At 40.0% G+C, this 23259-nt stretch overlaps 2 protein-coding genes across 8 annotated transcripts in view; both read left to right on the top strand.

The window, feature by feature from the left end:
- LOC110501686 (M-phase phosphoprotein 8) overlaps positions 1–12655 on the top strand; it is a 40553-nt gene extending 27898 nt beyond the window's left edge. For 4 of the 6 annotated variants that reach the window (XM_021579419.2, XM_021579418.2, XM_021579420.2 and 1 more), the window contains one exon: positions 138–3030. In XM_021579419.2, the coding sequence (XP_021435094.2) occupies positions 138–1453 (1316 nt within the window). In that variant the 3' untranslated portion in view covers positions 1454–3030. Of the gene's footprint in view, positions 1–137; positions 3031–6895; positions 7037–7173; positions 7261–7461; positions 7617–10374; positions 10533–10643; positions 10769–10897; positions 10982–11129 lie in introns of those variants that run through there. The other 2 variants (XM_021579422.2, XR_002470238.2) reach the window with 2 other exon arrangements.
- A 5862-nt stretch (positions 12656–18517) lies between these two features.
- The window catches only part of LOC110501685 (M-phase phosphoprotein 8), a 29334-nt gene continuing 24592 nt past the window's right edge, over positions 18518–23259 (top strand). Inside the window, exon 1 of one of the 2 annotated variants that reach the window (XM_036959033.1) lies at positions 18518–18613. Coding sequence is in view for 1 of the 2 variants with exons in the window: in XM_021579417.2 (XP_021435092.2) it covers positions 18551–18613 (63 nt within the window). In the remaining variant the exon portion in view is untranslated. The remainder of the gene's footprint in view (positions 18614–23259) is intronic. The other variant, XM_021579417.2, reaches the window with a different exon arrangement.

Raw genomic sequence — 23259 nt, 5'->3', positions numbered from 1 at the left:
TTTTCCATTTTTGCTAGATCTACATTTTTGAGAAGCTTGCAACTTATTACCCTATAGTATTTGCTCTGTTCCTCTAAACAATATATAATAATGGCACATTCATGAATCCTTTTCTTCTGTATGTATTAATTTCGTAGGGACATATCCAGCAGGGACAGATTCTGCAAGGACATATCCTTCTGGCACATATCCCACTGGGTCATCATATCCTACAGGGACATATTCAGCGAAGTCATATACTGTAGGGTCACAGCCTTTAAGGTCATATCATGCTGGGACATATCCTTCGAAGTCATATCCTTCAGGATCACATTCTCCGAGGTCATATTCTGCAGGGACAGATTCTGCGAGGGCATATCCTACCGGGATAAATCCTGCAAGTTCATATCCTACTGTGACACATCCTGCAGAGACCTATCGAGTAGCTTCATATGCTTCAGGGACATACCTAGCAGAGACGCATGATGCAAGGTCATGTACTGAAAAAACACAACTTGCAAATGCATGTCCTGCAAGTCCTTATGACCTCTCATCTCCTGCTAGATCATTTTCTTCAGGGATGAATCCTGTGAGGTCATATCCTGCTGGAACATATGCTGCGCAGACACTTCCAGCTCAAACACTTCCAGCACGTACAGTTATTATACCAACACTTCATGCGCAGACACTTCCTGCCCAGACGCTTCCAACACAGACACTTCCTGTCGGGGCAGTGCCTGCGGGTGCAGTTCCTGTGGGGACAGGTAAGTCGGGCACAGTATGGAAACAGAGGATGTGGAGTGATGCAGCTAAGGCTGCGGTGAACCGTCAGATGGGACACTTTATCTCAATGATGGAGGTTCCAGGTAAACGGGACTGTGAAGTTTGCCTGCACAATGAACCAGCTCTAAGAGACAGGACATGGAGGGACATCAAAAACTATGTGCACAACACAGTAAAATCTATAAAACGAAAGAATGGCCTTACAAGAGTGGACCCCACAAAACAGACAAAGAAAGGATTGGCAAAGAAAGAAAAAGAAACAATAGAGGCTAAGAGTGCTAAGGACTGGGTTGGTGGAACAATGACAGTACCTGAGGAGGGTCTAGAGTTAGGTCCTGTGGCAACACCAAGGAAACAGAAGATATGGAGTAATGAGGCTCAGGCTGCGGTCAGGCGGCAGCTAGGAGACTTCACTAAACTGATGAAGATTCCAGGTAAAAAGGAATGTGATGCATGTCTTGCAGCTGAACCAGCTCTGCAAGGCAGGACATGGAAAGATGTAAAAAACTATGTGCATAACACATTAAAGACTATGTGCAGGAGGCATAGTTCAGGCAAACAAAACATGGACCATGAGAAACCAAGTCCATATACACAGAATCCAGGGGTGCAACAGAATCCATGGGTGCATCAGAAATCAGGGGTGCCGTTGGGACTTCCAGAAGAGCCTCCTGTTTATCTGTCCTTGTGATTACCTTGAACTAGAACCTCCCAGGGTTCAAGGTAAGCAAGGATGGAGAAAGGAGAAAAGGATTGCTTTTTATTTAATCTGACCATCCTGGCTCACTCTGATCTCACTTTATGACATCAAGCAAGAATTAAGTAGAATTTTAACCATACCACTACCTACTTACTTCAATGAATAATCTGTAGCAACTACATAGTGACATTATGCATGAACTTGTTTAGTCGATAAGGGAATTTTCAGAACTTCTTTTAATTGTAAAATGTCCTTGGCACAGTGTAGTATGTGGCGCCAAAACTCAAAGTCCTTTGGTAAAGGTCTCACATTTGCAACCATGGCGAGAGGAGGCAAGTAAAGATGGACTCATACCTTTTTTTTAGTTTATTTAACAATTTCGATGGTCTTTTTATATAAAACTTGTCAAACTGAATCTTCTGGGTCAGCAACAGCAACAAGGCTCATGGACGCACTTTCGGAATCCAAACGCACCCCATGTTTCCGTAAGACCCATGTTGCATAAAAATGCCCAAGATAACTGACTGAAATATATGCTCCACATGCATAGATAACATGTACCAAGTACAGTGAATGTTTTGTTTTCTTCATAGAGGGAAAAAGTAGTGCAAACCTAGACAGTTAATCTGATGACCATACTTTTTTGATCACATTACTGTTATCTGTTACTTTCATCAAATGGATCTGGATCCAGATGTATAAAATCTTTGTGTATTCTTGCCTGTACCGTTGTATGTGTAGCTAATGTAATGTGTAGGTTAGGTTTTGAGTTAAAGCAACTGACCAGCATACCTGGGAATTTAGCAGGTTATTTTTAGTAGATGTGTGGTATGAACGGGTTTCATGGCTCCAGACTGACCATTTAGTCACATTTTGCAACCATTTGACTTGGCTGTGCAAGAAAAAAAACATGATCGCGTCAGTGCGAGCTGCACATTCTACGTTGTCATCTCACTCAAACCTTCCTATTTTTGGGGGCAGCTAAAACCATGATTTGGTCAAACCGTAAAGAGCAATATCCTCATGATTCCTGTAATGTAAACGTCTGTCCCTCTGCCTATTTCACTGGGGACTGCTGATGTGATGAGCAAACCGCTCTCCTCTCTGGGAGAAAAATATTGTTTCTCATTCTATAGCATTTCAAAATGCAATTGCGATAACAGCATTGGAAGCAACTACTTTAGTGCCTGTCTGTAGGTATCATTTTTATTTCTCAATATTGAGCTCTGGAGCAACTTTTACAAACAAGCGATTTGATATGGCTTTGCGATACGGAGCGGTGCACAAAATTAACATACTTTTTTATTTGATTTAACCTTTTTTAACTGGGCAAGTCAAGTCACTCGGGAGCCCAGTATTCAGACACCTTGACTTTTTCCCCCATTTTGTTACATTACAACCTTTTTCTAAAGTGGATGAAATGAAACATTTTCCTCATAAATCAATGTACAATACCCCATAATGACAAAGCAAAAACTTTTTTAGAAATGTTTTTAAATGGAAGGGAAAAAAACAGGAATACCTTATTTACGTAACTCGAAATTGAGCTCAGGTGCATCCTGTTTCCATTGATCATCCTTGATGTTTCTACAACTTTATTGGAGTCCACCTGTGGTAAATTCAATTGATTGGACATGATTTGGAAAGGCACACACCTGTCTATATAAGGTCCTACAGTTGAAAGTTCATGTTGGAGTGTTGCCTTTCCAAATCGTGTTCTTGGGGACCTTCAATGCTGCAGACATTTTTTGGTACCCTTCCCCAGATCTGTGCCTCGACACAATCCTATCTCGGAGCTCTACAGACAATTCCTTCGGCCTCTTGGTTTTTGCTCTGACATGCACTGTCAATTGTTGTAGAAACATCTTGAGGATGATCAATGGAAACAGGATGCACCTGTGCTCAATTTCGTGTCTCATAGCAAAGGGTCTGAATACTTACGTAAATAAGGTATTTCTGTTTTTTATTTTTAATACATTTACTAACATTTCTAAAAATCTGTTTCCACAATTTTCACTATGGAGTATTGTGTATTGCTGAGTAAAAAAATAATATTTGATCAATTTTAAAAAGGCTGTAACATAACAAAATATGGAAAAAGTCAAGGGCCCTGAGTACTTTCCAAATGGACTGTATATCTTGAATAGCATCTCTGTAGTCTATTACACGTCTTAATAAAACACTATGACTGACTTTATAAAATGCCATTTTTTTGGGGGGTGGTGAGACCAAATTATGGGCTGGTGCCACCAACTGAAAAAGTTAGTGGCACCAGTGCCACCAGTGGACAAATGTTAGTCTGGAGCCTGGGGTTTACGTACTACATTTGTGCCCAGCTAAGAGTATGGTTTGAGCTGCTTAAAATCCACCAAATACATTACGAATGTTTCTTTGGCTGTTCTTGAATTAGTATCTTCAGATGAAGACCCAGACCACCAGCTCCTTTTGAAAATGTTTAAGTATTATAAATGAGTTATAAATACATGGCACATACACTATCCACATTCAATTGCTTTTGAAGCATGGTTGAGTTTATCATGGATATTTTACTCGTCATTAACGTTAGCTAGTATTCCTAGCTACCGATATGTATCAGTAGTTATTTTTATATGTACTGAACGAAGATATAAATGCAACAATTTCAAATATCTCTCAGAGTTATAGTTCATAAAAGGAAATCATTCTATTGAAGTAATTTCATTTGGCCCTTATCTATGGATTTCACATGACTGGGAATACAGATCTGCATCTGTTGGTCACAGATACCTTAAAGAAAAGTAGGGGCGTGGATCAGAAAACCAGTCAGTATATGGTTTGACCACCATGTGCCTCATGCAGCTCGACACATCTCCTTCCCTACAGTTGATCAGGCTGTTGGTAATGGTCTGTGGAATGTGTCCCACTCCTCTTCAATGACTGTACGAAGTTGCTGAATAATGGCGGGAATTTGAACATGCTGTCGTACACGTCAATCCAGAGCATCCCAAACAGGCTCAATTGGAGACATGTCTGAGTATGCAGGCCATGGAGGAACTGGGACATTTTTAGCTTCCAGGAATTGTGTGCAGAACCTTGCGACATGGGGCCGTTCATTATCATGCTGAGACCTGAGCTAATGGCAGCGGATGAATGGCACGACAATGTGCCTCAGGATCTCGTCAGGATCTTCACAACATTGACATCAGCAAACCACTCGCGCACACGACGCCATACACGTGGTTTGCGGTTGTGAGGCCGGTTTGATGTACTGTCAAATTCTCTAAAATTACAATGGATTTGGCTTATGGTAGAGACATCTTTAATTATCTGTCAACAGCTCTGGTGGACATTCCTGCAGTCAACATACCAATTGCACGCTCCCTCAAAACTTAATCTGTGACATTGTGTTGTGAAACAAAACTCTACATTTTAGTGGCCTTTTATTGTCCCCAGCACAAGGTGCACCTGTGTAATGATCATGCTATTTAATCAGATTCTTGATGTGCCACACCTGTCAGCTGCATGGATTATCATGGCAAAGGAGAAATGCTCACTAACAGGGATTTAAACAAATTGGTGCACAATATTGGAGAGAAATAAGCTTTTTGAGCGTATTGAAAATGTCAGGGTTCTTTTATTTCAACTCATGAAACATGGGACCAACAACTTCATGTTTATATTTTTGTTCAGTTTATATTTTTTACAACGATTGAGTTTTCAGTCATTTCAATCTTCCTTGTTTTTGTTTATATTTGCATCTAGATGTTATTTATTTTCTTTACTAAGCCAGATTCCCCCAGCTGCATGACCCAGTGAGCCATCTCAGTCCTGGCGAGTTGCTTTGGTGAAAGGGCACTGTTGATGAGGCTTGCCAGGTGCTCAGAGTTTGCGCTTGAGGACCATTTGAAAGGTTCTGAAAGGGAAAAAATCTGTGCACCAGGCAAGGTCAGTGACGTATCCTAGCAAAGGGCCCAGTTATGACTGCATCCAGATTGTCCACCCTTCTCCCAAAGTGACTGGAAGTGTGCAAATAAATTATTTGAAAGAAGTGTGGAGAATCCGGATGCAGCGTGAGTGATGGCTTTGGTTTGGCAAGGACGGGTAGACTTTTCAATGGCCATCCCTTTTTGTGGAGGCTCTAACATGGTTCCTAAACCAAAGTCTTGTTTACAGTCACTAGTAACTTTACTGTAATGTTCACTAAAGTTAGTTGACTTTTCATCCAATTTGAGGCAGTTTTCGGTTGTCCAATCCACTCCGTTACAATTGATAAGTTACTGAAATGTACTTTGTGGATTGGAAACGGTTCATTCATTCTGCATGTGGAATTGGTTTCAGAGAATCACACAACCTATTCCTCTTGTACTAAATTTGATGTGGTTTATTAGGCTTTAGCTGTCCATCTACTTGTTTTATTACTTCTTGTCAAACGATAAACCTTTCAACGTTTTCTATTAATGTTGCTATTATTCACTACTGTCTTAACCATATTGATTTCACAGCAGTTTTAAGTTCCTCAACACTAATTTAAACAGACTAAGTTGTATAGGATTTGATAGCTGTTGCTTCTCTTATTTAATCCACTTGACTACTATTATTATTATATTACTTCATTACTATTGAAAGTGCTTCTAATTGGACCAAGGTTCATGGAAGAATCATGTAAATAAATTGCTTAGTTTAGTTATCAGTTCACGTTATAACTGCAACAGCTCTGTTAGGTGTTAACTGAAAAATAATCAGGGGTTTCAACCACACCCCACTTTTACTGTCTAAAGATGTTTAAATAGTTTTTTTTCACCAACATGTATTTGTTATCAAGCTGCCTTTCGTTACCCCCTGGTGCTCATTGTGTGTAATCTAAGATACTATATTTGCTTGGTTAATAAATTGTTACTTGACGTAAACTTCTTAAGCTGCAAGACATGTTCTTTCAGTTCTCAGAATATTCGTAGAGCCTACTTGTCCATTAGTCTTCCAACAGGGATTTAGAACTTTACCATTAACAATTATGGAAAACCGCTTTAAGATTTAATGATGTTTTTATGAACTTAAAACCCTTTTGGATGAAAAGACAACACCCTAGGTAAGTCGATATGCATAAAGTAGAAGTTAGCTTTTTTTTAGAACCAAATCTCTTGTTTTTTTTCTGTAAATGGAATGTTATAGAAGGTTTGACACTTGCAATTTTTTCTTTTTTTTCATTTTTACTTTTGAGAGACCTACTCTAACCAACAATTCACTTCCTCATCCTCGTAAAAAAAGAAAAGAGAAATTCTCCTTTAACTTTCAATAAAGTGAACTCCCTTAATTATTTAAATAATTACACAGATACATTTGGATTGCTGCCCCCCTCCCCATAGTATTTGCTACCAGAGGCTTTGAAAAGCTTTGGTCGTCAGTAATGAAGGAGTCTGTGTGTGTGTGTGTTTGTGTGTCTGTTGCCTCCCACAGGACTCCAGCGGTATGTCCCTGAGTATGTTGGCAGCAGCAGGGGGACAGGATGACATCCTGAGGCTGCTGATAAAGAAGGGGGTGAAGGGGAACGGACGGCAGAAGAACGGCACCACTGCCCTAATGCACGCTGCGGAGAAGGTAACACAGGACAGACTGGTTTAAACCACCTTATTACAAGTACACACGTATACATTCCCCTTGTTTGTATGTTAAATGTCTGTTCTGCAATGTTTACTTACTAACTTAACCCGCTATCCTTTCATTTATCATTTCAGAACTTCCTGACCACAGTTGCTATCCTCCTGGAGGCAGGGTCCTACGTCAACGCTCAGACACTGGGAGGAGAGACAGCCCTGATGAAGGTACGGGGGAGGAGAAAAAAATAAGGGGGAAATGGGGGAGGTGAAGATAAATGCTGTGTTTAATTAGAACGCAACATCACCCCTAAAGCACAGAGATGAACCTTGTCAATGACCCCTTTTTGTGAATAGCCTCATCTCTGCTAAAGTCGTATGTGACAGACTTATCGCTATAGTTCATTACCAGTAGCCTTGGTTCTGTAGGCATGCAAGAGGGGTAATGCTGATGTGGTGCGCCTCCTACTGGAGTACGGAGCCGACTGCAACATCCTGTCCAAACACAAGAATACGGCCATGCACTTCGCCAAGGTCAGCAACAACCTGCTGGTGTATGAGCTCATCGAGGACCACATCAGCATGTGAGTGTTACTGCCACGTCACACACACTCTCACTCGCTCTTTGTAAACATATATGAATTGGTTTGTATAAGGTATATACAGCTAACTGACTAAATGAAGGAAAGGCCAACATTGTGTCTTAATAGGGCTTTGGTCCACCACAAGCTAGAACAGCTTCAATGCACCTTTGCATAGATTCTACAACTGTCTAAAACGGCCTTAGCAGCAATTGATGGCTTTTGCCCCCCAATAAAAAATGAAAAGCCAATAAATAAAAATGTTGTTGGCGAAAATGACAGTGAGAAAAAAAATCCCATTGCAAAATAATGCTTTTTATTTATTGATGGAAATACCAGTTGATGTAAGTATATTTAACCATCATGCTTATTGGTCTATAGGTTAGTTTGCATAATTTAGTGGAATTAAATTGGCCTGTTCATTTTCATTAGTCGAATAAATATCACAAGCACACAGCATACAGTAACTTTTTTTTGGGGGGGGGGGGGGGGGATTTCTTCTGCAGCTCCTCAGCTGGTTGCTGCTGGAGTAAAACATGCTTTTCATAGTGCAACAATTGTAAATGCAATTGCGTGTTAAAAACAGTTTTGTTGCGCGATTAAAAGGGGCTACTATTTTTTTGTTCTCAACTGGTTTTTGATTACGTCCTTCCCATTCACAATTCAAGTACAGGCAACAGGTTTGCCACCCACCACTTTACCATGTGAGCTGGAGGCTGTATGCATTTTTATTTTTTATTGTTTTGAAACCTGAATGTTTTATTTCATATTATGAGGCATGTCTTACCTTGCTTCAGTCAGTAGCCTATAGGCAAAATCCGACCATGGAAATGTGAAGGCAATTATTTTATAAAGACTTCATAGGCAGCACGCGAGTTTCAAGTTTCGGGAAGGTTACAATTTATCCTACCATTTATACCGTTCTGCGTGTCAGTTGTGATTTTTGTGAAACAGTTTCATTTCAATAATAACATTTTTGTTTCTCAAAATCATTGTCACCTGGTTAATCATAAAAATCTGAATTCATATAATAAAAATCTTAAATTTAAAAGTCAAATAATGTGAGATCACCAGCCTCTGCCATATGGATACATTGATACACCGTGATCCATTGGCGGCTAAAGAAATTAGTGTATGGAACTCATAGCCTATAGGAAAATACAGCAGTAGGACTATAACTCCCATTGCTCTTGCACACCGAGGAATAGTGATTATCGAGGGAAAGATTGTTGTAAAGATTTTTCAAGTTGCTTGCTGTGAGGTACTATAGTTTTAAAATACCAATGATGTTAAAAAACACTTTCCTACATTTCAGCGCAGCAGGCCAAGTACTTCTAAGCGTGCTCAGGCGCGCGCACTCCCTCAACATTATCAGGACAGAGAAACCAGACACATGCTCACATGAAGTACTCATTGCTCACATGAAGTACTCGAAACAAAAGACAATGGAAAAAATGTACAAATCTCGTAAATAATGGTTATGAAATTAACCAAAACTTGTCCCACAAGTGTAGCAAGTTTTGAACTCTGTAAACAATGTTTCCACTCTTGAGAATGAGTGATAAATTAATGTAACCAAATGACGGTACATTTACTACTGGTGACATGTAATGGGGAATTTATTTTACATTTTAAATAAAGGGCAAACAATTTACAAAATTGAACAGTGAATGCGCAAGAATTGGCAGGAGACAGTTGAGCCATTCTGGAGAGAGACTCACCCATGTCTTCACCACACTCCCCTTCCTCTCAAAATGTTTAATTATATTCAAGACGCATTATCTTCAAACATATTTGTTCACTGACAGCCGAAACTCAATCAGCTAATCCTATTGCCACGCTCGCTGCCCAAATTGCGGGCTTCCCTATGAGCTTGTGATATGAAACAATCCACAGCTAATGATCCTCCATTGTTCTGTGGCTAAGTCATGCTTTCTGGTGAAGTATTTTCAATTTGTATTGACAAATGTATTACCATTTACATCCCTATTGGACCTGCCGCTATGCCATTTTTCTCCTTTTATTTATTTGACCTTTTATTTAACTAGGCAAGTCGGTTAAGAACAAATTCTTACTTTCAATGATGGCCTAGGAACACTGGGTTAACTGCCTGTTCAGGGGCAGATTGACAGATTTGTATATTGTTTTTACATTGTCGGCTCGGGGATTCGATCTTTCGGTTACTAATCCAACGCACTAACCACTAGGCTACCTGCCGCCCTCCTGTTCTATTGGTTTTGATATCAACTTTCTTTCGTTGTCCAGAAGCCAAAGGCATAATCCTAGTCATTAATGGTGGAAAAAGCTGTCTCAGTTGCCGCTCCAGAATCTCCTATAAGTGTTCAATTGGGTTGAGATGTGGTGACTGAGACGGCCATGGCATATGGTTTACATCATTTTCATTGTTTCCAATCATACCTTGTGGATGGAGGCATTGTCATCCTATGGGGGCATTGCCATGGTAGCCAAAATAATGACCTGCCCAGCATTTTTACACATGACCCTAAGCATTATGGGATTAACTCAGGAACTGTGTGTGTGTGTGTGTGTGTGTGGAAGCACCTGCTTTCAATATACTTTGTGTCCCTCATTTTCTCAAGTGTTTCTATAATTTTGTCAGTTACCTGTATGTAACGGAGTTAAGATCCTATACTGTATCCTCACATACTGTTAGCAGCACAGTGACGCCGGTTACACACACAAATAAAATAAAAAATTCTTTCTCTCACACATTCTCTCCCTCAATCACACACACACTCAGGTTGTCAAATGTGGCAGAGAACACTATCCGGGCGTACTTTGAGACTCGGCTGGCCCTGCTGGAGCCAGTGTTCCCTTTGGCGTGTCACAGACTGTGTGAGGGTCCAGACTTCTCCCTGGAGTTTGCCTACAAACTATCGCCTCACACACCTGGAGAGGGTAGGATACACGCACAAATGGTGCAAATCCCCTCCACACACTGTCTGGGTAGTGTTTAGGGAAAGCATTTCATCCCAACTAAATGTGTCTCCTCCCTCTCTCTCCATCCAGGCTCAGGCATCCTGCTCTTCATCTTCCATGCTAACTTCCTGAGTGAGATCACAGCCAGGCTGTGTGGGCCCTGCAGCGTCCACGCAGTGATACTCAACGACAAGTTCCAGCTGCCTATTTTCCTAGTGAGTGTCACTCTAGATCAGGAATAATCCAGGTCTAGAGATGTGGAGTAAAGGGCTGGTGTTCTGTTCTACCTGGAAGGTGACTGAGTCAGGTCACTCATCTTTTCCTCTTTCAATTACACCCCACAGGATAGTCACTTCATCTACTCATTCAGCCCAGTGCCAGGCATCAACAAACTCTTCATTCGCCTGGCAGAGTCACCTACAGCCAAGGTACACACACACACCCACCCACCAGCAGAGTAACCTATGGCCATGGTGAGAGGGGCTCTAGGCCTAGTTACTGTAAAATACTCTGACAAGTTGTTGATCAATTACCTTTTATTAATACATTTGATTGTTGGACTCTTTCTCTCCCCAGGTGAAGCTTCTCATCTGTGCATTCCGTGTTCAGCTACAGTGATATGTAGCACCTGCCACCTTCAGAGTTCGCAAGCTGTCTGAACTCAAAGTACAGCATGGAAGATTGCACATGAATCTTGTGTGTGTGTGTGTGTATGTATGTATGTATGCAATCAGAACATGGAGAACAGTTTGAGCCACTCCAGGCTACCTTCAGAAAAAGTTGTTGGACATTCAGCATCCACCCAGAGTTTGAGAGACTGTCTCTCTGGCATAGGATTAAATGACAAGAACAGCATCTCAACCCTGTTCAATCACGTCTATTTATGTGTTTGCAATTAATAGTCTAACAGATGTGTGTGTGTGTGTGTGTGTGTGTTTAGGGGGACAATATCCTGATGTTTTGTTTGGGACCTGGGTGCTCTTGATAGCATCACAGGCAAGGAGTGAATGAAGATACTTTGGACCAAGTTAATGCTTTGCTCAATTAAACCATTTTAGACCTTTTTTATATTTTTGAATAGAATTTTTGTAAATTTTGCCTTTCTGGAGTTGTCTACATTTTATGGTCTGTACATACACATGTGGGGTGTCATACATCTGAATGATTATTGTTGATTTAGGCACCTTTACCACTGTTGGAGTGGGTTAAATTCTAGTATGTACAGTACAAGACGCTTCAGATGTTAATTTACTAAAGGTCTAACATGACTCCTTAAGAGTGGAATCCTGTTTCTTGGGATGAAAGGAAACACATTCTGATGAATTATTTTGTCTAGAACTACATAAGAGCTTTCTAGAATGCATGATTTTAACTACTGGAACAAAATAGACATCCAGATCACCTGTAGTTGAAGTTGTTGTAATGACGATAATGCAGAGCACATCCTGGCTATGCCATGTCATTGTAGACGTATGATAAATCTAGGATAAACATCTACTGTAATATGAATAGGAATTGCCGTCCTTGTTTTTATAAGATGTTGGAATTAATTTGAGGATTCCTTCTGCCTTAATAGCCACATCATTGAAATCATTTCCCCTTTTTTGTCAACTGCTGTGCAAACTGTGGCAACAAAGTAAAATGGGGTATAATTCACAGAAGGATAAACATGTGTGTAGTTTTTTCTGTAGATTTGTCAATTGCCATTATGTAATTGAATTACATTACTGGTCTGTCAACATTTTTCTGATATTGTCTTTGTTTGTCTAATGTTGATACATTCAGTTTTACTTCAAACACTGCCATTTTACAAGAATCTCAATATGAACTCTATAACCCATCCTGGTTACAAGTACCCAAGAACCCTGGCTAACACACACACATCTGCTAGTTGGTGTAGTGTCAGTGAGAAGATCAGGAACAGGTTCCAACATTAAATTATGCTGAAGACTAGGCTTAGTTCCAGAAAATAGTGAGATTTTATTTCTGTCTATGGTGTCTACCGGCATGATGTTTTCGCTGACATCTGACACCACGAGTCTGTCTCTATGATAAATGAAATGTACATATGTTTTCATATCATATTCATAAATGACTGTAAACATAATGGGAATGTAAGGTAATTTGTTGAAGATGTTGCGAAGTCAGCCAACTACCAGCTGTCAGACAAACGGAACAAGAATGTTCTTTATTTCCTGAATGTCAAGTCGCCAATGGAAAGTCCCTAACATGAGAACAATAGTTTCTGTTCTTTAATTGACACAAGCTGTCTTCAATCAATGAATTGTTGTGTGTTTGGTGGGCGGATGGCTAAGATGGTAAGTGCTATCGGGAATACTTGGGACGTCCCTAACCTTTACCCCCTACCCATTTTACATTTAAACTTCAATGGGGTGGGGATGTCCAAAGGATCCCAGATAGCTAGGTTCATGGCCTGAGCCAGTGGAGTCATAGCTCTGCAAATCTTAAAGAGCAACTTCCCATAAAAAACTACTTTTCATTTAGAAAACCACCTATGTGGCATTGATATGAGTCATAAACATTTATTCTACTGTCAAAATTGACTCCAAAGTGTAAATATGATAGTTTTGATCTTAGTTCGTCTCGTACAAAATGGCAGCACAACATAAATTAAGGTTTGGTTTGTTTCAATCCTCCCCACAGCTGGCAGCACACAATTAATCATCAATTCGGAGTGCTGCTGCACCCGACCCAGTCGTAATGCCATGGTACATTTGGGTTGACTATGAATATCCCTTTGGGGCTAGTTAGGGATTGTCTGTATATTACATAATGTACATGGGACAATATGTTAAAATTCCAATCGCTCCAAATTTCAATCACTTAACCTCAAACCAACTATAAATTGTACATGTACAAATATTGAAAGCATTTAATGAGACGAAAAGGTGTGCCACATGCAAACATTGTCTAATTAACCAGGTTTCCATCCAACCTTTTTAAACTTTACAAATGTTGACAAAACTAAATATGTTAGACAATATGGGATCTTTTGTGTCTGTAAAATGAATTATGCGAGAAATAAGCAACAGTATTTCAAAAGGTGTTTTTATGTGCACTGGGTCATCATGTACAGCCTTTTATCCACAAGTCAATTTGATGGAAACATCTCTGGTGGGAAAATGTGCATATGTTTTCGTGGGGATTTTAGAATATTTGTATGAAAATCTGTCCCAGTTGGATGGAAACCGAGCTATTTACACTAACTAGGTTTTCATCCAACATTTTTATGCGAGTAAAGTACATGTCGAATAATAAATGTCAGGACAGGCCTGATGGAAACAGCAATTTTGTCGGTAAACTTTCCAAATGTGAGGAAACAAAATACACTAGATGAGGTGGGATATTTTTGTGTCAGTAAAATGAATTATGTGAGAAACGTCAGTGGTAATGCTTTTAATGTGCAAATATTGATATAATAACCATCATATTGAAGTAAACTTGAGGTCACGTGACGACGTGTGGTCTTCCCCCTACAACATGTTTTCATTTACGTCATTTAGCAGACGCTCTTATCCAGGAGAAATAAGGGTTAAGTGTCTTGCTCAAGGGCACAGCCAAATTGTTCACCTAGGTGGCTCGGGGTTCAAACAAGCAACCTTTCAGTTATTCTTAACCACTAGGCTACAAACCTCCCCTGACGGCTCAGGAAAGCATGCAGTTTATGATGTTACAGATTAAATAAGTTATGATGAACTTTACAGGGTGGTTAAATTGCAAGGTGATGAGCTTGATGCTGCTTTCCAATAGATATCTTATTCTGGTGACATGATGATCGATGCTTGGCTACTGTTTGACAAATAAAAATAATTGTCCATAATAATCTCATTATGTAGGCTATACCTGCATGGTAGGAGCTACCTCCCGAATTCGCTACACTGGTGTCAGAAGTGGGATGGCACCCATGAGAGCATCCAAGAGGCTGGTACACATGAGGGACTTGATATAGAGAAGTGTGGGGACACGCTCTCCCAAAGGGTGACACTGGCGCACTTTCAGAAACGTTTGTACCTAGCCTAGTACATCAAGAGGGTCAAACCACTTGGCGTAACGGTTAAGGTGTTGGCTTGACATTTCAGTAAGATGACGTGTAGAAATGTAATGTATAGAGTTGACACAGGATTCTAATGTAATGTATAGACTTGACAGGTTTCAAGGACAGAAAATAGTATGTTCTACACCAGGTATTCCCCAGGGGAACACGCAATGCCGTCGGGGGTACGCCAAATAAAATTTTGATTCACATTTTTTTATTTTTTTATTTGTTCGTTTAAAAAAAAAATGTTTTCACATTTTCAAACAGTCCATTTATATTTTCCAAACGGGCTATACATTTGGGTGAGGTTTTTTTCTCCCCTGAGTAGCCTCGTTTCACTGCCGAAAATACACTTAAACCATCTAGTGTTCAGAGAAATAACAGCACAATGTCAAAATATGGTAGTCTTGTAAAACAATTAACATCCAATCACATTAACCGTTACACTCTTGCAGGAATTCCACTAACAGTCCGTATGTAGCCAAATGTAGCTGCTGCTCATTCCGTTTGCTTGAAAATGGATAAATGGTTAAAAAAATTAAAGTATAAAAACAACAGATACCATTAATAAGAAGGGGCTAGAAGCGTCTTATATGGTGAGCTACCGAGTGGCTAGGACAGGCAAGCCCCATACTATTGTGGAGGATTTAATTATTCCTGCTGCCGCGAATACAGCTGGGACAATGCTGGGGGAAAAGGCCAAAACAACTATACAGACAATGCCTTCATCAAACAACACGGTTTCACGACGCATCAGTGACATGGCAGTAGATGCGTCGCATACAAGCCAGTGATTTCGATGCGTTACAGATGGATGAGTCAACAGACGTGGCAGGCCTGGCACAGCTCCTGGTATATGTCCGTTACATTTATGGGGGGTCAATTAAGGAAGACATCCTCTTCTGCAACCCACTGGAAACCAGGACAATAAGAGGATATTTTTAAAGTGCTGGACAGCTTTGTGACATCAAATGGACTTTGGTGGTCAAGATGTGTTGGTTTCTGTACTGATGGCGCAAAAGCAATGACAGGGAGACATAGTGGAGTGGTAATGTGCATGCCAACAGTTGCTCCCGACGCCACTTGGGTACACTGCAGCATCCACCGAGAGGCTCTTGCTGCCAAGGGAATGCCTGACAACTTGAAAGACGTTTTGGAAAAATTGTTAACTTTGTTAAAGCAAGGCCCCTGAACTCTCATGTATTTTCTGCACTATGCAATGATATGGGCGACCATGTAACGCTTTTACAACATACAGAAGTGCGCTGGTTATCAAGGGGAAAAGTATTGACACTTTTTTTTATTGAGAGACAAGCTTAAAGTTTTCTTTACTGACCATAATTTTCACTTGTCTGATCGCTTGCAAGATGACGAGTTTCTCACACAACTGTCCTATCTGGGTGATGTTTTTTCTCGCCTGAATGATCTGAATCTAGGATTACAGGGACTCTCCGCAACTATATTCAATGTGCAGGACAAAATTTAGGCTATGATTAAGAAGTTGGAGCTCTTCTCTATCTGCATTAACAAGGACAACACATAGGTCTTTCCATAATTGTATGATTTTTCTGTGTGCAAATGAACTCAAGCTTATGGACAATGAATGTCAAATGTGACACAGCGAAGCACCTGAGTGAGTTGGGTGCGCAATTACGCAGGTACTTTCCCGAAGCGGATTACACAAACAACTGGATTCCTTATCCCTTTCATGCCCTGCCTCAAGTCCACTTACCGATACCTGAACAAGAGATCCTCATCGTAATTGCAACAAGCGGTTCTGTAAAAATGTAATTTAATCAGAAGCCACTGACAGATTTCTAGATTTGGCTGCACTCAGAGTATCCTGCCTTGGCAAATCGCGCTGTTAAGACACTGATGCCCTTTGCAACCACATACCTATGTGAGAGTGGATTCTCTGGCCTCAGTAGCATGAAAACTAAAAACAGGCACAGACTGTGTGAAAAATGATCTAAGACGGAGACTCTATCCAATACAACCCAACATTGCAGAGTTATGTGCATCCTTTCAAGCACACCCTTCTCATTAACCTGTGGTGAGTTATTCACAATTTTCAATTAACAAATAAGCTTTTATATGTAAGATGGTTAAATAAAGAGCAAAATTATTGTTTATTATTATATTATTATTTGTGCCCTGGTCCTATAAGAGCTCTTTGTCACTTCCCACGAGCCGGATTGTGACAAAAACTCACACTCATTCTTATGTTTAAGAAATGTATCGTATAGTGTGTGTGTAGCAGGCTTACAATGATGGCAAAAAACAACATTTGAAGGTGCGCTGACCCTGGTGCTAGAGGGGGTACGCAGCTGGAGGTTGAATGTTTGAAGGGGATCTGGACCATAAAAAGTTTGGGAACCACTGTTCTACACAATATATTTATATCTGAATGTCTTGTACCATTTCAATGTCCTGAACACGCTTCTGGATGGTCCTTTATCTCCACTTAATCAATGGAGTGTTCTTTGAGGACGAACAAAGAAGGTGCGTTCCTCTGCCCAGGCGTTGCTGACTGATGATAGAACTTACAACTCCTGGATAGGTATTTTATGATGAGCTAACCACATATGTTATAGAAATCTGGTGCCCGATGACACAGTTGATGACGTAGCACATAACCATTGGTTGATGCAAGCAACGTCTGAGCAGGGGAACGCGACATGAGGATGGAGTGGATTGAGTGACAGTTGCCATACTCAGAGGGCTGTGGTCCAATTCTCTCCTCTTCTTGTAAGCTCAGTTCTCCACCACAAAACACCAGAACATAACAAAAAAAAGTATAAATGAGTTCACCTGCTTTTACACTATGATTTGACTGTTATATATGTTTCTTTTGAAAATATATTTAGAAAGGAATAGTTTCGCCATATTAAAACGAGAGTTCAGTTCACTTCACAGGGTTTACCTTAAAATTAGGGACACATGTAAATGAATCACTAATCACATTAAATAAATAATAGTCTTCAGGGCATAGTTTTTCAAGTGTTTTAATTCTGTAATCCTCTTTTTTGCAATACAGAATCAGATAAATTTGGCTGTTTTTGAGAAAACCATTCGATCTACTGGACAGGTTGTGGTACTACTTCTACACTGTCATAAGGAAACAGAGATGAGTACATAAATACATAAACTATATTAATAAGGGTACCTATATTAAAAATAATAAAGCCTGAAGATCACTTATGTTATAAGTAAGTACACACATTTATTTGACACATCTCAATATGACAACTGACCACATACCTATAATGCAGTCAATTTAACATATGAACTTTTGGTTTTCAGATGTAAGAATGTTTTTTAAACCTGTTCACCTTAATTACATTACATTTCTTTCTTGCATGCCTTTCACCTTTCTAAGTCCACCCTGAATCCACCCTTCCAGTGGGATTAAGATCATCCTGATTTTAGGCATCAAAACTATCCTAATCACCTTTGAAAAATGCAAAAACTACATTTAATCCTAAATGTCAGATTGGATGACCAAATCTGAACCCTACTGGGGTTTTTCAGTTTTGAAAACCCCAATTCTAACATTTAATCCTATCCGATTGTTGAAATCCGATCAGATAACTTTTGAAAACTGGGCCCAGAAATAACTTTGTCAAAGCGACTAAATAACTTTACAATGATGGTGAAAATGTGGGGAGATTTTAGGTAGTGGGTTCAAATCTTCCTAGAAGTCAGAAAAACATGCCATGGGACATGTGAAAAAGAAGCTTTTAGGCACTTTAGGAAGTTTTTAGTTATATTTCAAATCTGATTTATGAAATGTTCCATGTGGTTTATATTTAAATTAGGCTAGTAGTTCCTCCCTGTCGCTGACCCATCCTCCAGCACAGTAGGTGGCGGTAATGCACCATTAACGCTGGAGGCCAAACGTCGATTAATCCCACCGAAGAAGAACTGCTCATTGTCGCGCATGCGTTCCTCGATGTATGCCAAGGCACAAAAGTGGCGCTATATCGTTTCAACCTCTACTCAGGTAAGAATGTCCAATACCTTTTGTACAATTTTACGGTTAATTAGTCAAAGTTTCAACAACTAGCTATGGTGTACGACAGATGTCCACGGACTTCCTGTGTCTCCTGATATGTTTTAAAGTAAAAAAAGGCGACCACTTAGCAGTAAATGTTTAACCCGCCTGAGATTTTATTTATTTCTCATCCTCTTGCCTCTGCCCTCTCTTATTGTTTCGCGCTGTCTCTAATGGCGGACGTGAGGAGGTCCTGCTTGCTGACGGAAGAGGGGCACATTTTAGCCGTTGTTGAACATGTTATATTATTTGGAATAGATTTGGAATAGTGTTGTAAAAACGACATACGGAGAATGATTGTTTTTAGGTCTGTCAAGTATTTTCACACAAACAGGGCAGTTAGACATGTAACAGTATAGCGCCTCCCTTCGGCAAGTTGACTACGTCACGTGTATTTTCTTTGGTTGCACCGAATAGTTTCTGGGGTAACTTTCCAATTAAACGTTTACTTTACACAGTTATCTCAAATACAAGACATTTGTTTTGAGTGTTGTGAAAACAATGTCCACTGTATTGTGTTCGGAGCATGGTCGTTTTTTTCCTTCTATGTAGTGCTCTTGGATTTGTCGGTTACATGACTCGCCAGCACGTGTTACTAATAGTCGGAATAATTTATATTTTTTTCTGTAATAACAATGACACAGTCTGGTTGGCTCTCCTCCCTCCGGTTCGCCTCTAATCCATTCCTGCCAGCAGGGGTGGGTATAGCTACAGTTTGTAAGGAGGTAGGCTGTCATAGGGACAGCCGTGATTGGGCGTACAATTGGCTCAGCGTCGTCTGGGTTTGGCCAGGGTAGGCGGTCATTGTAAATAAGAATTTGTTCATAATTATCTTGCCTGCTTAAATGAAAATGTATTCTATATACGTAAATCCAAGATACTCCATTTAGTATGGTATTAATTTGTTACCATTTCGTATGATGCACTACATGACCAAAAGTATGTGGGCAACTGCTTGTTCAACTTCTTCTACACCCTTTGTGTGCGGTGTCATTGTAATGGTGAAACAGGAAAGGACCTTCCCCAAACTGTTTCCACAAAGTTGGAAGCACAGAATGGTCTCGAATGTCATTGTTTGCTGTGGCGTTAACATTTCCCTTCACTCGACCTAAGGGGTCTAGCCCGAACCAGGAAAAACAGCCTCAGACTATTACTCCTCCTCCACCAAATTTGACAGTTGGTACTATGCATTCGGGCTGGTAGCGTTCTCCTGACATCCGCCAAACCCAGATTCGTCCGTAGGACTGCCAGATGGTGAAGCGTGCGTCATCACTCCATAGAACGCTTGAACCTGGCCAACATCCTGTGAAATTGTAGAGCGCCAAATTCAAAAACAGAAATACTCATTATAAAAATTCATAAATATACAAGTGTTATACATCAGTTTAAAGATGAACTTCTTGTTAATCCAACCACTGTGTCAGATTTCAAAAAGGCTTTACGGCGAAAGCATACCATGTGATCATCTGAGAACAGCGCCCAGCAGACAAATCATTACAAACAGTAACCAGCCAAGTAGAGGAGTTACACAAGTCAGAAATGGAGATAAAATTAATCACTTACCTTTGATCTTCATATGGTTGCACTCACAAGACATTCATTTACTCAATAAATGTTTGTTTTGTTTGATAAAGTCTCTCTTAACCTGTAGTGATGCCCAGCCCGAGAACGGGACCGTTATCATCATCTGACACTAATTAGCATAATGCAACGGACATAAATCTTCCTAGAAAATCTTCCTATTCATGAAAATCACAAGTGAAATATATTGGAACACAGCTTAGCCTTTTGTTAATCACCCTGTCATCTCAGATTTTCAAAATATGCTTTACAGCCAACGCTAGACAAGCATTTGTGTAAGTTTATCATAGCCTAGCATTGCATTATGCCTTGCTAGCAGCAGGCAAACTTGTCACGGAAATCAGAAAAGCAATCAAATTAAATAATTTACCTTTGATGAACTTTGGATGTTTTCACTCACGAGACTCCCAGGTAGACAGCCAAAGTTCATTTTTTCCCAAAATATTATTTTTATATGCGAAATAGCTCCATTTGTTCTTCACGTTTGGCTGATGAATCACCCGGAAATTGCGGTCACCACAACGCCGAAAAATATTCGAAATTAGCTCCATAATATCGACAGAAACATGGCAAACCTTGTTTAGAATCCATCCTCAATGTGTTTTCTAATATCGATTCGATAATTTATCCGTCGGGACAATTCCTTTTTCTCTAGGACCGATTGGAGTAATGGCTACCTCTGCACTTTACGCGAGAATCTCTCTCGGAGCCACCATGTGACCACTTACGCAATGTGCCCCCATACGGCTATTCTTCAACAGAAATGCGTAAAACTACGTCACAATGCTGTAGACACCTTGGGGAATACGTAGAAAGCGTAAGCTCATTGATGGTACATTCACAGCCATATAGGGAGTCATTGGAACGCAGTGCTTTCAAAATCTGGGGCACTTCCGGATTGGATTTTTCTCAGGCTTTCGCCTGCAACATCAGTTCTGTTATACTCACAGACAATATCTTTACAGTTTTGGAAACGTTAGTGTTTTCTATCCAAAGCTGTCAATTATATGCATATTCTAGCATCTTTTCCTGACAAAATATCCAGTTTAAAACGGGAACGTTTTTTTTTCCAAAAATGAAAATACTGCCCCCTAACACCAAGAGGTTACTATCCAAAAACCTCAGTTTTTTGTTCGCACGTTTTGTTCGATAATCCACAGGCTCAAACGCAGTAACAACAGGCAGACTACAAATCTAAATGGTATCCGTAAAGTTCGTAGAATCATGTCAAACGATGTTTTATAATCAATCCTCAGGTTTTTAGCCTAAATAATGGATAATATTTCAACCGGACAATAACGTCAATATAAAAGGTAAACAAGAAAGGCGCGCTTTCGGTCTTGTGCATAAAAAGTCTGTGGGCCACTGAATGGTCCACTCATTCAGTGGTCTTACTCCCTCATTTTTCAGAATACAAGCCTGAAACCATTTCTAAAGACTGACATCTAGTGGAAGCCATGGGAAGTGCAATTTGACTCCTAAGTTAATGGATACTAATGGCATTCAATAGAAAACTACAAACATTAAAAAAAAGTTCACTTCCTGGATGGATTCTTATCAGGTTTTCGCCTGCGAAATCAGTTCTGTTATACTCACAGACATTATTTGAACAGTTTTGGAAACGTTAGTGTTTTCTATCCAAATCTACCAATTATATGCATATCCTAGCTTCTGGGCCTTAGTAGCAGGCAGTTTACTTTGGGCATGTTTTTCATCCGGAAGTGAAAATCGTGCCCCCTACCCTAGTGAAGTTAAGTTCTGCCTGTGTTGAGCACAAGGAGCTGTGGGCTTCTGCTATGGACCTCTGCAGATAGGCGGACAGTTTGCTCCGGTGTGTTAGTGTGTCATGCAGGAAGCCACAGAAGCGGATAACAGCCTCCCTCGCAGTACTGGCCTTGGCCTGCTAGACACATCAGACATTTTGGGCATCAGCACATTGAATCTTAAATAGATAAAGAACAAAGACATACAAATAGTAAATTGCTGTCCAAAAAACCTATATTAGATATGACACATTTTATCCGTGCATAAATCATGGAAACATGGTACCAATTGTAACCGTGTATGTTGTTATTTACTGGACATTACATATTGATGATGACTTTTGGAGTACTTAGCATAGCAATCTAAAGCCAGTACCTGTTCCAGGTGCTGGACAAGCCCCTGGTAACCTCGCAGGATGTGTTCCAGTGCACGCAGTAGGTGTCCTACCCATTGGGTCCCGCCAATTCTGGTGGGCACCAGTGGTGTGCCCAAGAGCCTGGAAGCTGTTTACCAGTTTTGCCCGGTTCAGTGGACTGGTGTGGTAGGTGTAGAGCCCACTGAGGAGGTCTTCTACTTTCAGAAACATCAAATCAAATTTTATTTGTTACATACTAGAAGTCAATCGATTTAATTGGAATGGCCGATTAATTAGGGTCGATTTCAAGTTTTCATAACAATCGAAATCGGTATTTTTGGGCATTGATTTTGCAGATAAAAAAAAAAAAAAAAAAAAAAAAAAATATATATATATATATATATATATATATATAATTTTATTTTTTATACCTTTTATTTAACTAGGCAAGTCAGTTAACCTCTCTGATCTACCCATCCCGGATCCGGTATCGTGAATACAGACTCAAGCTCATTACCATTACGCAACATTAACTATTCATGAAAATCGCAAATTAAATGAAATAAATATGCTAGCTCTCAAGCTTAGCCATTTGTTAACAACACTGTCATCTCAGATTTTCAAAATATGCTTCTCAACCATAGGAAAACAATCATTTGTGTAACAGTAGCTAGCTAGCGTAGCATTTAGCGTTAGCATTATCGTTAGCATTTAGCAGGCAACACTTTCACAAAAACCAGAAAAGCATTCAAATAAAATAATTTACCTTTGAAGAACTTCAGATGTTTTCAATGAGGAGACTCTGTTAGATAGCAAATGTTCAGTTTTTCCTGAAAGATTATTTGTTTAGGAGAAATCGCTCCGTTTGGCTACAAAAAAAAAACGAAAATCCAGT

Source organism: Oncorhynchus mykiss, chromosome 22 (assembly GCF_013265735.2).
Source record: "Oncorhynchus mykiss isolate Arlee chromosome 22, USDA_OmykA_1.1, whole genome shotgun sequence".
Lineage (NCBI taxonomy): Eukaryota > Metazoa > Chordata > Actinopteri > Salmoniformes > Salmonidae > Oncorhynchus > Oncorhynchus mykiss.
Note: the sequence above shows the minus strand (reverse complement) of the source record. Positions and strands in the feature narration are given on the sequence as shown.